Source organism: Artibeus jamaicensis, unplaced genomic scaffold, assembly GCF_021234435.1.
Source record: "Artibeus jamaicensis isolate MK-2021 breed Jamaican fruit bat unplaced genomic scaffold, CSHL_Jam_final contig_471, whole genome shotgun sequence".
Lineage (NCBI taxonomy): Eukaryota > Metazoa > Chordata > Mammalia > Chiroptera > Phyllostomidae > Artibeus > Artibeus jamaicensis.
In genome coordinates this window covers 7,760,001-7,778,075 of record NW_026521850.1, presented here as the reverse complement: position 1 = coordinate 7,778,075, position 18,075 = coordinate 7,760,001, and the positions used below count along the sequence as shown (strand labels likewise).

Here is an 18,075-nt window from a genome sequence, read left to right as displayed (position 1 = left end):
TAATAAAGAGAACACAGCAAACGTGTTAGAATGTCACTTCTGAGGTTAGATTACAAAGACTGACTTCTGTCTTGCTCTCTGGCTTCCTCATCCTTTTGAAAGCCAGCTGCCACGTCGTGAGCTGTGCTGTGGAGAAGCCCAGGGGTCAAGTAACTGATGTCTCTGGCCAGCAGTCATTGAGCACCTGAGGCCTGCCAACAACCGCCTGAGTGAGCTGGGTAGTGAATCCTCCCCTTGGTTAGGCTTCAGGTGACAGCTGCCTCCTTGACTGCAGTCTCATGAGAGAACCTAAGTCAGAGGAACCCAGCTAGGCTGCATCCAAATTCCTACAATAATAAATGTTCGTTGTTTTAAGCCAATGAGTTTTGGGGTAGTTTGTTACACAGGAAGACATTACGAGTACAGGGCCCATTGAGACTTGTCCTCACATCACATGCTGGCCCCAAGTTTAGGGTTCCTCAAACCACGTGTGCTTCTGAACAACTGGCTACAAAAGTTTGGTGTTCCCATGATACCCTGAGGTTCAATAATTCACTAGAATGACACAGAACTCTGAAAAGCACTATACTTATGATTACAGCTTTATTATAAAGGGTATAAATCAAGACCTGTCAAATAAATGGATACATAGGTCAAGGTCTGAGAGGATTCTGAACACGGTTTCCACGCTCTCCCTGAGAGGTGTCAGGGCACATCAGCTTCTTGGCACATCCATTTGTTCGCCAACCAGGAAGTTGCACTGAGTTTTGGTGTCTAGAGCTTTTATTAGAGTTTTATTACATAGTTATGACTGATTGATTCAGTGACCATGTGATTGAACTCAATCTCCAGCTCCGTTTCCCTCCTGGGAGGATGAACTGGCTCAAAGCCCCAACCCTCTAATTATTGATACATGTTTGTCCTGCTGAGCAGCCTCTTCTGGGTCTTCCTGTTGGTATAAACTCAGGTGTGATTCAAAGGGCTCGTGAATAACAAAGACACGCTGACCACTTAGGAAATTCCTAAGTTTTTAGAAGTTATCTCCCAGGAGTCCAGGACAAAGACAAAACAAGTTTTTTTTATAATACATCATCTCCCCAACTATAGTAGCTTCTACTCTGTGCCAGATGCTGTGCTAAGCTAGTCTTCCATCCATCTACCCTTTAAGTATTTATGGTGCTAGATCAACTTGCTGTAAGTAACAGAAAACCTGGCTGACAGGAAGTTTAAAATGGGCATTAGATTTGTTCCCATAACTAAAAACCTGGGAGTAAGCAACTGCTGGTTTTGTTTGGAAGTTCAACACCTGCAAGCACCTAGGCTCTCCCCACATTTCTGCCCAGTTTACTATGTTTCCAATATTTTACTTTAGAAATATTTACAGAAAAAAATAAGATAGTACAGAGACTTCTCCAATACCTACCACCCAATTTCTCCTATTATTGGTATCTTACTTTAATGTGGTACATTTATTACAATTAATAATGAACTTAAAGTCCATGCTTTATTCAGATTTTCTTAGTAGTTTTTCCTCAATGTCTTTTTTCTTTTCCAGAATCCAATCCAGGATACCAGTGCACATTTAGTCATCATAGCTCCTTAGCTCTTCTTGATTGTGACAATTTTTCATATATTCCTAGTTTTTGATGACCTTGGCAGTTTGAGGAGTACTTGTCGGGTATTTTGTAGAATGCCCTTTGATTAGGATTTGTTTAATGTTTTTTCTCATGATTGGACTGGGATTGTGGGTTTTGGAGAGGAAGACCATGGAGATAAACCACCAAACCATGTTGATTTTTTTATCCTCATATTGCCACCTCATTATCACAAGATGGCTGCTGCTGCCACTCCAGAATCAGAATTACATCCAAAGATGGAAAGAAACAGAAGGAAGGAGAAAAGAGCCATATCTGTCCTCCACCTGTTTAGGGATGTGTGCCAATGGATGGCAGGCAAGCAAAAGACAGTGTCAGTCCCAAGTACCTAGTATGTTATGGGACTATACTATACCAGATGCTATGAGGAATGAAAGAACATAAGGGATGGGGCTTTCTCTCAAACCTTCCAGAAATTATGTACAGTAGTCAGTTCTGTCTTATCTGTGGAAGATATGTTCCAAGACTCCCCATTGGATGTCTGAAACCATGGATAGTACTGATCCCTATACATACTATGTTTTTTCTTATACATACATACCTATGAGAAAGTTTTAACTATTCTTGCGCTTTGGGGCCATTATTTAGTAAAGTAATAAGGGCAACTTCAACACAAGCACCATGAAATATCTTAGTAATAGTAGATCTGATAACCAAGATGGCTACTGAGTGTTGACAACTAAGTGTAGTGACTCATAGGCACAGGGTGGATCTGCTGGACAAAGGGATGATTCACACCCTGGGTGGGATGGTATACTATTTAAAACGTATGAATTATTTATTTCTGAACTTTTTCCTTTTAATATTTTTAGACCACAGTTGACTCAGGGTAACTGAAACTAAGAAATATAAAACCATGGATTAGGAGGGACTTCAGTATTCCAAACAATAACCTCCTTTTAAGGACTTCATTGTACAAGGGTACACTGTATTCCGCTAATGCTTTCATTGCTCAAACACACCCTCGGAAGATGAAGATTTGTCATACGTGCTGTCAACTGTAAAGGCCACTGGTGAAGAGTCATTCCTGAAGTGGTAGAGAAATATGTTTGGGAATAAGCATTTAGGCAGTTTACCCAAATTGGCAACTAGGAAAGTTTAGCTTTCTTAGATGTCTAAGTTTTTTTAAAGCCAATCAATCATGTTATAGTCATATTTCAAAAGACCTTACCCTTAACATGCTTGTGGACTAGATGAGAAAACAAACAGCTGAATTGACATCAAATAACACAGGGCTACCTACCGTAGTGGTAAATTATATTGGAGGTGATATGTTCCAAGAGAGCTTAGAGCAGGTGCAGATCAGCGAAGGCAGGCACGGCAGGAAAGTCTCGGACAGGCAGGATCCTACATGGCCCGGAAGGAGGGTCTGGCTGAGCTTTGGTCTTCATTTTCCTTCTCTGCTGTCATGAGATTAGATTCCTCCAATAGAGTTACGGATCTTCTTTTTTATTAAGTACCAAGTCACTTATTTTTAGTAATTTACAGTTTACAAGCTAAGGCCTTGTGATTTTTATTTAGTAACCTTCATTAAATGACTTATTTATTTTTGCACAGCATTTCATAGGGTGGGCTTTGCATCCACAGATAAAAATTTGAATTCAAGGTCCAGTACTTATTGGCTTTGTGGAATTGTGTAGATTCCCCACCCTCTCTTATTCTGTTTCTTTATTTAATAATAACCTCTTCTACCCAGGGTCCAGAAACTGAAATAAGACAAAATAGAAGGAACACAGAGCTCAGTGTCCCACCCTGAAGGTGTGCTCAATAATGGCATCAGTTGTGATCACCTCCTCGGTGACACGGGCAATGGTGATGTTACTATAAACCCACGGCAAGGGGGTGGTTGTGAGAGAGTCCCTACTTTGTTTTCACCACTTCGTCACTGTTAACTTTACTTGAATGTACACTCGGCAAAAGTAAATTATATTTCCCTTGACTGTTTAATAATCACTGCCTTAGAAACAGTAAAGATAAATTCAGGTACTTAGGGAGGTTCTATTCTATTATCTGTGAAGGCACCAACCATGTGACTCATATTGCTGAGTAGCAAAACAAGGCAACATCCTACAGAAGAGACTGGCAGAAGTACAAGGGATCTTGGAGAACGTATAATTAGTTCACACTGCATGCTGGGGCTTGGAAACCAGTCTTAAAGAGTTTATATTTTAAATCAATAAGAGTTGTCAATGAGCCTATGAGGAAATCCTTGCTAGAACCCTCTAACTTTTACTGCAACTCATATCGATAATAACACAAAGAAAATCCTCCCAAGCAGGTCCATCTAGCCCTTATCACTTAATGCAGAATTATGGTATCAAGTTTCTACATCACTGAATGACCACGGGTTTTAAAGGTGTGCGCCATAAAATAACTGTGGGTGTTAGGCATTTAACAAGTTGTTTTATTCTTAATCGCTAGCATTTGCTTAACTGTTTTCTTAATTCTAATTTATGTTTTTATGTTCCAATTTGTTTACGTAGCCCATAGTTCCCAATTGTCTTTATTTGCTTAAATGTTTCTTTAATTTTATTTACATTTTTATATATGTTGCTTTGCTTACATAATTCATTGTTTGGAGTAGGCTAGAAATAACCATAAATCCCCACCACTAATTAGTCTCATCCTCATGACTTATTAGTCAAGATTATGAGCCTAGAAGGAGGGCAGGGAGGAGGCTTGATCGTGAGTCACGGGATCATTGAATTTTAGAGCTAGTAGAAATTCAGGTTTCGAGGCATTTTTTTTCCAGATAGAATTCCATGGTTTTACATTGTCAATGTTGGAGAGTTATGAAAGATTGGCTGCTTGCTCTTGCTCCTTTATGCAAAAATGTATAAGGATTTGGTGACAGCTTTGAAAAACAAGAATAGAGAAAGACCAATCAGTGATGACTATGAGTAACCCGTAATGGGGGCTTGAAAGGAGAATCAGAAACTTGACACATAAATGGGCTATAGAAGAGCCAGGAATACTAATGAACAAGAGGAGGCTTCTTCTTTGGAGGTAAGCAGAGTGGATTGTTTGGAACTCCCTCTCCAGCAGCTGTGCAGTTTGTAAGGATTTTTAGCTTGCCTAACTGTAAGGTTAGCTATTAGCTTTGCAGTGGGGAGTATTTAAAAGTACACAAACATATGAAGGAAAGAACCTGGAACAGAGTAGCCTGCTTCATTCCAAGAATCCATCTGGCATGTAAGGAACTGCTTGTCCTACATTAAACCCTGCAGAGTAAGAGCCATTTTTCATATTTCATACCCCTATTTTTGGTTTCAGGTAAGACAGCTTACTGAGTTTGGGGAAGAAGCAAGAAGACTTTTCACAGCCATTTAACCAGAGGACCTACTTATGCGGTGAGTTCCATGAATCTAAAATGGGAAAACATGTTGAAGCCCTGATTGGAAAATCAGGTTAAGAGAAAGTTCAATCATCCACAAGAGTTGGAAGTCCAGATTCCCAAATAATAGGGCTTTTAGTCATTTGTAACCAGAGTGCAATGGAAGAAGCATTGTTATAAATATGAAAATCTGTGGCTGGTATCACCACCATTCAAAGACATGGTAAATTGGTAAGTGAAATCCAGTTTATCCCTGAAGAAACATATATTTGTAACAAAGAGCGAATTTTTGCAGCTTTGATCTATGTGGAGGCAGCTAAAAGCAAATAAGGTCAAAGGAATAGTTTCTGGATTACCAGCAATTGCAATGTGTAAAGGTGTTGTAAGCCTTGAATGAGTCCTGATGTCAGAGCCCCCTCACCTCCTCCCAGATCCACTTCTGACACATTTTTCATATATTCCTCTTCTAAGGGAAAGCGTATGGCAGTTAAGAGCCGCTCAGCGCAGACTTCGGACATGCGGGACAACGACTATACCCTTACCTGGTCACCTCTTGAGGGACAGTGCAAGGCCGGAGCGCTGGAGCCGACTGAGAGCAGCGCCCTCTCGGTTACTATGGTGATCACGGAGGGGCGGGGCCGCCAGCCGCTGCATCCCCGCCCGTGCCCAGGACATTTCAAACGCTCCAATTGGGACAGCCCTTTCTTGCCTCTGTCCCGCCCTACTCAAGTCTGAGCGTGAGGCGATTGGCCCGGGACGGGCGTCCGGGCTCCCGGGTACCACCTTCTGATAGGAAGAGCGGGAAAACGTACCAGGCACAGTCCGAGGCGTGAAGCTCACAGTGCTCTGGGGAAGCACAAGGTTGCGTTTGGAGCGAGTTGCCCCGTGTCCCATACGCAACTCATCACACCTATGACTGTTAACACTAGGGAGCAGGGGCCGGGGCGAGGTCATGTTGTGGTCCCAGGCGGGCCACCCAGGGATGCGAGGTTGCGAGCAAAAGTGAAGATCCCGCGGCGAGCTCCCGGTAACTGGGGATCAGAGGCCAGAGGGGGCGGGTCGAACTCCAGGGGCGGAGCCAGCGGCAGCGGCGGGAGGCGCAAGGCCCAATGAGCGCTCGGGGCGGGGCGTACACAGCGCCTCCCCGCCCACCCACTCGCCCCTGCCCCTCCCCCCGGGCGCTGAGGCCGCAGTGAGTGAGTGGCACTGGCAGCCTGTCAATCCCTCAGCCCAGCGGCCTTCCAGCCCGGTCCGTGGCGGCTGCTGGCAGGGTGCGTGGCTCCGTCTGTGGCGGCGGCGACTTCTCCCGCCCCATCAATCTGCTGTCCGCCCGGCGCGCGGCCCGCCTGGGCCCTCCGTCGGGCTCAGTGCCCCCGCCGCGCCGGCCCGCCCGCTCCCAAACTTTCCTCCTTCGCCCCCCTCGCTCCCCTCAGCCCCCCGCCGGCCTCCTCCTCCGCCGCCGCCGCCCGCCGCCGCCGCTCCCTCCCCCGGAGCTGCCGGGGCTCGGATACCGCCGGGCCGAGGCTGTGGCGGCGGCCGAGGGAGGGGAGGGCGCAGGCTGGCGCGGGGGGCGGCGGGCGTCCCGGCAACTCGGCCGGCGCTGAGGAGCAAGTTGAGCGGGGCCGCCCGGCGGGGCGCGCTGCTGTGAGGAGGCGGCGCGGCGGCCGCGTGAGAGCAGCAGGCGCCGCTGCCTCCGCCTCCGCCGCGGAGCCCAGCGCTTCCGCTAGCCGCTTCTCCACAGCCTCCGCGGCGGCGGAAGCCGGAGCCGGGAACCCGTCCGCACCGCCTCAGCCGCGGGCCCCGCCGGCCGGGCCGCCCCCTCCCCGCGCGGGCGGGGAGCGCGCGGCCGCCTCCCCCTCCCCCTCCCCCTCTTTCTTCTCCTCCCTCGTCGCCGCCGCCGCCTCAGCCTTTGCCTCAGCCGCCGCCGCCGCCCGCTCCCGCCCGCGCGCGGCGGGATGGACGATCAATCCAGGATGCTGCAGACTCTGGCCGGGGTGAACCTTGCCGGCCACTCGGTGCAGGGGGGCATGGCCCTGCCGCCTCCCCCGCACGGCCACGAAGGGGCGGACGGCGACGGCAGGAAGCAGGACATCGGCGACATCCTCCACCAGATCATGACCATCACGGACCAGAGCTTGGACGAGGCGCAAGCAAAGTTGGTGTTGTCTCATTAAGCATCTTTGTGTGTGTGCGGGAGCTGGGCCCGCGGCCGAGTCGGGGCCCGGGGTGGCACCGGGGGCAGGGGCCTCAGCCCGGGGCAGGGAACTTTCTCCAAAAACCAGCAGCCCGCCGGGGCCTCGGGGGACGTGTCCGCACCCCCGGACGCGGGCCGGAGTCCGCAAAGTTGCTCTCGGGGCTCGGGACGGACTTGGTGCCACGCGGATTTTGTGGTTTTCCTGCCCCCCGCCGGCCCGCCCTCTGGCAGCCCGGCCCCCTCGCGCGGATTCAAACCTCCCGCCCGGACCCCCGTGCGGGTTGCCCGGCGAGGGCCCGGGGCCGCAGTCGAGGGAAGTGCAACTTTCTCCTCCGGCCGGGGTCCCGGCGCCGGGCCCCCCTTGGCCGCGGGGCGACCTCGCCGTCCGGACCGCTGCCCCGGCCGGGGCGCGGGGCGATGGGCGGTTCCCCGGCTGGGCCGGGTGCGGGCGGCCAAGTTCTCGGGGAAGGGAGGGCCGCCTCGCAAACTTTGCCGAGCTGTCACCGCTCTGCGGCCGCAGTCGGCCGCCCGCCCGCACCGCTGCGGAGGGCGGACGCGGGAGCCCCTCCGCGCCGTCCCCTCCCGCGGGTCGCCGCCTGGCCCGGTGTCCAGGCTCCCCGCGCCGGTTCGCGCCCTGCGGTCGCGGAGGCTGCTGCCTGCCGGGCAGAAGGGTAGCGCTCCGTTCGGGCTGGAGCTTCAGCAGCCGGAGCTTGCGGGCTGTCGCTCACTAGTGAACTTGAGTTTCTGTTGACTTGCCAGGGTCCAAAAGAGCTTTCCAAAACCGGGGGCCGGAATTAAATCTTGGGTCTAACTTGAAGGCGCCATATTATTCCATAGGTGATGATAATACCTTTGTGTTTTGCTATTTGCTTTTTAGGAAACATGCCCTCAACTGTCACAGAATGAAACCCGCGCTCTTCAGCGTCCTGTGTGAGATCAAAGAGAAAACAGGTAAGATGTTGCTCCCCGAAGTGGGCCCGGAGACCCCCGAGGTGGGGTCGGAGCTACTCCTTCGACTCTCCAGTTGAGAGCTGCTGCTTTTGGGCACCGCCATCTTTGATCATTCTCGCCTTCCCACCTCCTGATCTTGAGAAAAAACTGCAATAAATCTGGAGTCGATTTCTCAATTCTATTCCTTGTGTAAAATGAAGTGTGGATGCGGATGGGGCTGGGTCCCAGTCCCCAGGCGGCCGCCCCTGGCTGCAGCCGGGGAGGGGACCCGGGAGCACCAGCCGCCCTCTCCCGCTCCTTTTGCCTTGTTTGTGTGTCAGTTTTTAAAAGGAGCAACGGGAGACTGGATGCCAGGGACCGAGTCACCGGGAGAAGCATCGCCCGAACTTTGTTTTACGTGGACAACCTTAAGCGTCAGCTCCACAGATAGAACAAATGCAGTTGAACAGACTTCAGTTCCATGTTTGAAATAGTGTTTTAGTTGGGAATACTACTTTTAGGAATCGAGGAAGGTTAATGATGAGTTTAGGCATATGCAATGTATTTCGTCTGTTAATATTTTAGTAAATTTTTTATGCTTGAAGTCATTATATCGTACATATGCTTAATGTATTTTATAAAGTAGGAAAAGGTCCACAGATGCAGGCTGAACAGTTTTTGAAGTGTTCAAGGCAGGGATTATATGAGGAGACAGCTTTTGCAGAGGTGCTGCAGTGAAAACTACAAGTACATATTAGGTAAATTTCTGGCAATTCATTTCAATTTAATTTTCTTGTTCAATTTTTAAAAAATTGAAGATATTTTAGTCTTGAGGTGACAGTTGGAACTCAAGTGGAATTAGAGATTTAATTTACATGTTTTAGTTAGTATTTGGTATTATTTGCCCCATACATAACAAGCAAGTGCATTAAACAAGCTTTACTGTTGATTGTGTGTATGTGTGTGTGTGTGTGTGTTGGCTATATCGTATTATAAAGTTGTCATTTTTTTTTAATGTTGAGGCAAAGAAGAGAAAGTTAAAGTCCAGGATGTAGCAACATCCAAGTGATACTATTTAAAAGGTTAAATGTGATTGTGTTCAAATTGAGTGTATAAATAATAGCACACTGCATATAATTATTAGTTGGTAGGAGAGGTGCCCTCCCTTTAAACAGATTCCCACCCTGCAATGCTATTCTGATCCTAAAAGTAGTTAAGAGATGATGGGTTATGGTTGTCTATTAAAATATATGCTAAAACCATAATTAACAGCAAATACTGAGAGCCTTAAAGACTATTTTTTTCTGTTTTTCATTTGCATAGCATTCATGGTTTCCTAATGTTGAGTGATTCTTTTAAAGATGTATTTTCTATTTTGTAAACTACATGCATTTTAAATTATTAACTTTTACTCTGTTGATTTTTAGCTATCTTTAGAAAGCATTGTGATTTAAAAATGGTAGATAATTTTTTCTCTGACTATAACAAGACATTAAGCATTAAATCTTAAAGATTCTGAATTTGGCAACTTAAAAGTACGTAATTCTTATAAATTATGTTGCTTAATGTCCAAGGACTTTCTTGCTATCAGGGATCCACTTCAGTTTCTGCTGACAGCTAAACACTGGAATATTGACTATGTTGTGAATATTAAGATTGATTCCACTTTATATGGCATTATATTACTGGGGTGAGGGGATTGATATTTTCCCTTTCACCCCCTTCTCATGATGTGTTTTTTTTTTTTTGCCTTCTCAAAGTTTTGGCCTAGCCAGCTTGAGAACCAGCAGCAAACTGCTTTTCTTATTTAGACATTTAGCAGCAGGCAGAATTCAATTAGGAAGCATAAGTCCTCTACTTGCTTATTTGCACAAGACTTACACCATTCTGAAAGGAAAGTGTAGTCAACCTCATGTCAAAGGTGAGTTACGAAAAAGAAACAAGTCTTTTCAGAGTCTGGGATTACTGGCAGAGAGAGCTTTGGTAGGGCTCATGCTATTTAAGAAGCAAGAGGTAGCTGACAAAGGAAATTTTTGTTTGAAATTTTTTCTGAGGCTTTCAGTGATAACTTGTAAAATAGATCCTCTTTTTGTGCTTGGGCTAGCGGATCCAAGTTTGTACGTTATCTCTTTCGTAGAAAGCCAGCAGCCGACAGAGTAAAGGCGGCTGTCTGGGTACAGGCATCTTCCTGCCAGCCTCTCTAAGCTGGAGAGGGATGGGATTTAAGTACCGAATGATTGATGGGGGTGAAGCTCTTTCTCTCCCCTCCTTTCTCCCCTACTACCCATAGCTCCACCTCACCCTCCAAAACTAGTCTTGGAGACAGGGAAGCTGGACTCAGAATCCTTGATTTGAAATAAAACAGCTGTGTAGACATGAGTGCTAGCTACCAAAGCAAAAAAGCAGGGCAACAAATTTCAACATCCCCCTTCCCCCATCTGTTCTCACAGTCATTCTTTTGGAAACATCATGAATATATAAAAAGAATCCTTGTAGAATATATGTATATTATATAATGCTTTTTCTTTAGGTCATTTTACTTTAATAATATAGTATCTAAACATTAATTCTTTGTAATCTAAAGAAAAATCTAGAGAAAGTTTACCTAGTCATTTGTAATAGAAACCGAGATTATTTGGTGATTCTGTTCTGCATAATGGGAGATAGGAGGTTGACTAGTGCAGAGGGGGAGAGAAAACTGTTACTTCAATGGATGTCATTTCAGTTGTGCTTCTTTGAAAATAAGACAATTATTTTTAAAAAAAATTCCATGTATTTGTAGATTTGCCAGTAGATTTTGAGGTTTCTGATCTGGCAGTGAACACTGCCAGTTCTGATGCACATGAAGGATTTAGTTCAGAAAACATCTTTTTTTGCTCCTACCAAATATGAAAGGGTGTTTTTCCCTTCTGATAGATAAATGGGTAATCTACCACAATTAAATTATTTTTGTGATCAGAGATGGGAAAAGTATACTTTTACTATGAGATGTTTGCTTTTTCTTGAAAATGTATTGTTTTGTTAAATTCATCATTAGTTATTTTGGGGCAGAAAAGCCTGCCATTGTTAAATTATGATATTTATGCATTTTGAAAGCAACTGAAAAGTTACAGGCTTTATAATCAAGATATTTATGCATTTTAAACTAAGTAAGCAACTAGTGAGATAAATATATTAGGATTTTTTTAGCCATATTTTACTATCTACCTCTTATTGAATATTCCTGATGTTATGAGATCTCCTTATCTATATACTTTTTTTGGTGCATCGTCTCAAATCTTTTTGGCCACCTTAATCTTGATTGTTGAACTACTTTTCTTTGTGAAACATTAACATCCTCACAAATCTGCCTTCTTTCCAAAGCCCTTGATTATGACATTTCAAATAAAGGAAATGATTCTTTTTGAGGAAAAAAAGTATAATTATGAAATTTCAAAGGAAGGAAATGGTTCTTTTTGAGAAAAAATGTATTTAAAAAATTTCAGTGAAAAATCCAACATTTTAGTGCATAATCTGAATCATATTGTGAAAAAATGTTTTATATTTTTTAAAAACTAGCTCAACCTTTTCCTTTTTTTAAATGGTAGGTTAAAATACTCCGTGTTGATAGCTGCCAAGCAAACTCTGATTTATTGCCGCCACAAACCCTAAATAGCGTTCATTTACTGGTAATGTCTAATGGCATACATGATGGTTTGCCAGATTTGTGGCCTTTGTGAGGCTTATAAGCAGGACTGACTTGGGAAGATCATAAAACTTAATGAACTTCTCTACTGCAGGAGGTGTCCGCAGGGGAAGAGAAGGGCCTGCTTGGCTGGTTGGGCTGGTTGAAGTATTTTTTATGTTTAAGGAGAAGAAAATGACTATTAAAAATGCTTTACTTTTAAAGGAACCCTCCATAAAGAGAGTCATAAGAATTTTAGATATCAAAACTGTATCAAGAATGGAGCTTGTGAGTTTTTATATGCATTTAGATTATGATTTATATGATTAAACCTTTTATCTTTACTGCTACAAGTGTGACTAGCTTTCAGAGGGGCAGTATTCTCAGTCAACATCTCTCTATTTAACTCTGAAGGCTTAGAGTTAAGGCCAGAAGGCTTAGAGACTCATTGGAGTCTTCTTTTCCTGATCGCTTTTCTTTTATTTACGCTTTAGTATTAAAATTTGTTCATTTTTTTGGTACAGTGCCATGTAATTCTTTAATTCACAATGTTTAAAAGCCAAATATTCCATCAAGTGAAAATTTAATGACAAAGGTGAAAATCGTTACTAGCGAGTCTAAATGTTACTGTACCCTGTATATTCTTTTCAGTTACTCTTGCAATATTTCCAATATAATTTCATTATTTTTTCCAACTTTTTAAAAACAAATGCACTGTTCCATAAATGATTAATTTTGTGTTTTAATGAATATTACAAATTCAAACATTAAATATGTGAGTAGAAGAGAAACTTCAATTCCGATGAACTTATCACCTACCTTCAGCAGTTAGGAACACTTGGCCAATCCTGTTTTTCTCTCTAACTCCCACCTTTTCACAATTAATTATTTTGAAGCAAATTTTAATGGGCCGTTAACATTTTAAATTTTATTTCATTTAGACATGGCTTGTTTACATTGGAAATATAAATGATTAAGCAGGAAAAAATAGTCAGTGTATCTTGGAAATATCACAAAGTATATTTATTACAAATTTTTCCTTAAAGCACTTTAAGAATATTAATCATTTTAAAATTTTTATAAATTTGTATAACAAGCTTTTTTTACGAGGCTTTGAGAGAGGATGTAAAAGAATGGTGTTTTACTAACTTCTCTTCCTATCTCATCCCCGTAAGATGATACATGCAATATATTTGTAGAAAACTTAGGAAAAAATCCACTACCATACTGGTTTAGAACATCATGAGGTAAAGTGTCAAGTAAGTATTATCTTAAAAATACAGGGCAATCTTCTACCCCTTTTTCTCTCCAATAATATTGTGAACCCTCTTGTCAATACTAACTTGATCTGTCCAAGTAATTCTTTCATGCCTCAGTTTTAGTGAACTTTATTACAGATTTGTGTAGTTTTAGTATTTTATTGGAAATTTTACTATGTTACATATAAATTTACATAATTTTATTACAAATCAGAAGTATATTACAGTAGAAAAGGAAGCCCTGACTTCCCCCAAAGAGCATTCTGGTTCATCAACTTTCATAAAATATATATCTGTGTACACCTTTTGTACTGTGATCCTTTTTGTTTTAATTAATTTTACTTGTACTTTTAGATTTCATTTTGTTAATTTTGAAAAAGGCTACTTCTGACAGATTTAAGTTTAACATCTTACTTGGATTACTTACATCCTGCTACTTTATGGTGGCATTGTATAGGATGAAGTTACATGAAGCTCTAAAGAATTGAAACCGAATTTCATGAACCACACCCTAAATCAGTCATCACTTTATTTTATACTCATGCCATTGAGGCATCTATTCACAATAAATACTTAACACATCAGCACCAGCACATCAAGTTAAATAAAGATTTTTAGACTATTTTTCCTCTATTTGTGTATATGTGCACATCTCTTTAGATGTTTATTATTTCAATATTGACACTATGAGAATAATGTTTTATTTGTTTTCTCAGCAGGCTTGTGTTTTAGCCATCTATCAGTGTTATCAGCATGATTTAGGTAGTAACTGCCTAACAAAGCTTGCACACACACCCCCCTCCCATGTTGACCTTTTCAAGCATTTGCTCTACTTCAGTAGGCCATTTGAGTCTTTAAGTATGAACAAAGTAAATAATTTACATTACTATGTAGTGTAAATTGGTCAAAGTTTTTCAGACCTGGCTATCAGGTTTTTTACGAAGTTCTAGAAGTTAGTGAAACAAATTGCTATCAGAGCTAGATAGATGATAGTGTTTTATATAACAAGTAAATTATAAATAATGTTTGAATGAGCCATTGAAAAATCTTATTATGTCTTCAGACAGAACATGTTTGAAAATTTCATTACTCTTTAATACTTGATTCTAATTACCCCTTTTGTATGTAGAATAGTAATCAGAATCTCTTTATTATTTTTTACCTACCTCTTATATGAATGCAATAGGTTTGTAGTTTTGGATGGTAACAGTAGTTTACCTTGGTATTAAATTTGAGTATATGCCTAGCCAAAAATTGGTGTGGTAGAATGTGTTAAGTTGAATTGTTATAGTATTGTTTTTGGATTGACTATATCTACAGGATAGTAACTGATTAGTACTGAAAACAATTAAAAGTTTAGTTATGGATAAAAATAATTGTTAAAAGTTTTGTACTTCTTGTTTTCTTCAAATTAAGTGCTTAAAAGTGTTAAGCTGTTTGGAACAATAATCCTTTTTGTGTACGCATATTAATTAGGACTTGGTATACATACATTGTAATCCTTTTAATGTTGATGATTCCTCACAATGTTCAAACCATTATTTGATAGACTCAGCATATGTTATGGCAAAATGTTTTTTTTTTGTCTGTTTTGCATTACATGATACATCAGTTTTCAAAGTATATTTTTTAGGCATCAATGTCCAGCAGGTGGCTTTTACATTAAAAAATTCATAAATTTAAAAATCTCATATAATTTTATTTTGAATTCAAATTAACTAATTGAGAATGTCACTGTTTCTACTATCTATATTAACATTTATAATAGAACAAATGGTTGCATATAGAAATTATCTGTAACATAATCTAAATTAAGATTCCAAACAGGCATTACAGATGCTGGTAAGTTTGGCAATTATCATTTTGTTTGGTGAACAGTAGTAAAACAGTGTGCGGTAAAAGTGTTTAGAGAGAGAGGATAAATAAATTGAACAGTTTTGCAATGCAAAGTGGTTTGTGGTGTTTTTGAGGATTTCTTGGCTCTCTCTTAACTGCTATTGTGAGCCTGGAGCAGATTTCCCCATTGCTAATGCCCTAGAAGTATTAATTCACTTTGATATGCTAATTAGAGGGCATTATGCAAGAAATGAGATTAAGTGGCAGCATGAAGCCATTTGCCTGTCAGTAAATTGAGAGCTTTAGCATCAGGAGGAGCTTTGTTTTTTTTCTTTTCTTTTCTTTTCTTTTTTTTTTTTTTGTTTCTCTTGGTTTTGCATATAAATAAAATTGATTGAAAGGTCTAGAGCAGCTTCTAGAACATTGGTGTTTTTTCCCTCTCCCATGATTATTTAAACGAAATTTTACAGGATTTTTCTGAATATTAATTGACCTGATGGGAGATACAAATATTTTTTCATTGTGCTCTCTATATATGAAACTATACTAAGAATTTTGTGTCATCCAGTTTTTTTCCCCTGAAGCCTAATTTCAGCAACAGGGCTAGTGAACCGTTGCTACTTCTTTTCAGAAGCACAAACTTGCTTGTGTGCTTGTGCACCAGTCTCTTTACTAAACTGAACTTTACAAGAATATATTCTTCACTGGGGAAAGGAGGAAGAAGTTGTTGGATTGGGCTTCAGGAAACTATATTAAATGAGCATTAAGACTCTGACTTTAATACCTAAAAGTGGAAACAATTGGAATTAATGGTTAAACTCTGCCCTTTTACACAGCCTGTGGAATTTACATTTCAGCGGATGTCTGTTGTGTAAGATTACCATATTATTTGATTTTCATGTTGAAGGCAGGTTTAATACTTGATTCTGATTTTGAAGACTTGTGGTTTAAGCCAAGGCCTTTGATTATCTCTCTATAAAGCAACTATGTGATTTTCCATATTTTGTTGGAAAATGTATGAATGGATATTGGGGTAGGAATGGTGGATGGGGAAGAAGACAAAACTTCCCGGGGCCTGAGAAAAACATTAAGATGTCCCAAACATGGAACTTCTTCCTGTGTAAAACATCAATAGAGGTATAATTGGAAAACCGTGGCCTAAGTACAAATCCTGTGTGGATAAAGCCTTCAGCTTGAGGCTTGGTTCTAGTGTCTGATTCCACCACTGTAGCTGTGACTCCTAGACCCAATAAACCATAACTTCTCCTCAAAGCCATATGGATTATTTAGTTACCACAGCTGCCATGCATACACACTACCAAGGCTGGCATCTCCTGGGTGTGCACGGTGCCTGTGTGGTGCCTGTTAACGTTAATGGGAGTTCGGAGTGTATACACAGAGAGGGGTATGAGAGCCTCTCTTGACACAAAAGTCCTGATTACATTTCTCAGTGAGAAGGACTTAGTGTACCTACACATTAGCTGCCCTTCTAAATTAAATACTTGGTTACTTTATTCTCATTCCTTTCTCAGACTCCCTGAACTAGTTAAATCAATGAATCCTCATTAGTCTCTGATTACTTGCAAAATTTCATTTGAAACTTATGAAGTTATTTTTGATTGAAATGGGAACAAAAAGCTTCTGAAATTGCACATTATTTTTTTTAAACCAAAAAGGTTTCTACAGGCTTTCAGACATGTACAATAAGCCTTGTAAATAGGAATTTATAGAGGAATAATTGTAAGGGAGTCCTGAAATACTTGAATGACATTTGAAGGGAGGAAAAAAATTACTGTATTAAAAATATATATATACATATATTAAAAATATATGCATACACACACATAAGTGAAATGGCAAGCTTATATGTGTATATTATGTAGGAATTTTACTATCCAAGTATCCTCAAATGAGAAAGAATTGACCTAGGTGATCTCACAAGTTTTTTTTCTTTCTATCCACTGTCTTAAAAAAAAAAAAGAGAAACACAAAAAACCCCCTAAGGATGAAGGTAGTTGGAATTCATAGTCAGATATATCATTTTCAACATGGAATAGGAACTAGAACAGGAAATTGATTTTATATTTATTATGAAAGCAAGAACTCTGCCACCAACTGACAGCCATCCATGGTTTAGTTTTGTGATAATTGTTCACAGACATTACTCTGCAGTTGGCCCAGATTATTTATAATGTTGATTGGGAGTGTTGGTCCAATAAAAGGTATATGTATAATGAATATCTTTAATTAAACCAAGTAATATCAGAATATTTTATTTTTCTTTTAAAATTGGATCTTGGGTCTAGGATGAACTGTCAGTACTGGTAAGAACAAGTTAAAATAGATCGTGCAATGATTTCTCTGGCTTCGTGGATGTATTTATTACCATTTTTTAACAAATTATACTAACATGAAAAGTTGTGTTTGAAATGATTGTGTGCTAGATAAGGCGATACATTACAGGAATGGTTGAGTTTATGGAGCTTTATGTAGAGATTTTCTCAGAAATTATAGCACAGGGCTGTCACTATAAAACCCAGTGATACAGTTGGTAATAACATACAGTGAAGATATTTTTAGATTTTCACTTGTTATTCAAATAAGTGAGAACCCTCCAGTTTTTCTCCTCATATTTCTTTGTTGGAATAAGTAGAGGAAAAAAATGAAGGAAATTTCTTTTAACTGTGTATGGGCTGTGGGTGTTTGACTTGTCTGAATTTCTCTTGCTTACCACTTGTTAGAGCTGTGATATGATATTGAGGATATTCTCAGAGACTTATTGACTTCTTGGTTCTTGACCTTTGTGATCAAGTATAGAAACAATGTCTGGAAGTGAAATGATGGGCTCTGTAAACATAAATTCTATTCTGTCAATGTACTACATGAAGTAATTTTGATTTACCTAAATTTATGACATTTTGTTTTCAATAAAGGAAATATTTCTTCCTTTCAGTATAACCCACCCATGTTACCATTTCCAACAAACAATTAATTCTTTTTTGACCGATTATGACTTTTTAATTATCATGGTTATATCTTTTAAATTTCTAATATTTTACAAAATAATGGCTTAATATCTAATAGTGTTTTTTAGAACCAAACTGTAGTCAGTGTGTATGTTGTATTTTAACTTGGAAATTTATACTTAGTTTAAAGTTTATACTCAGTTGACTGCTTAGTTCACTCACTGAAGATGAGTAAATTATTTTAGAAATACAAACTTT

At 41.0% G+C, this 18,075-nt stretch overlaps 1 protein-coding gene across 2 annotated transcripts in view; it reads left to right on the top strand.

The window, feature by feature from the left end:
• Nucleotides 1-6,830: 6,830 nt before the first annotated feature.
• PBX3 (PBX homeobox 3) overlaps nucleotides 6,831-18,075 on the top strand; it is a 201,438-nt gene continuing 190,193 nt past the window's right edge. For both annotated transcript variants that reach the window (XM_037160366.2, XM_037160447.2), the window contains exons 1-2: nucleotides 6,831-7,123; nucleotides 8,040-8,113. In XM_037160366.2, the coding sequence (XP_037016261.1) occupies nucleotides 6,924-7,123; nucleotides 8,040-8,113 (274 nt within the window). In that variant the 5' untranslated portion in view covers nucleotides 6,831-6,923. The remainder of the gene's footprint in view (nucleotides 7,124-8,039; nucleotides 8,114-18,075) is intronic.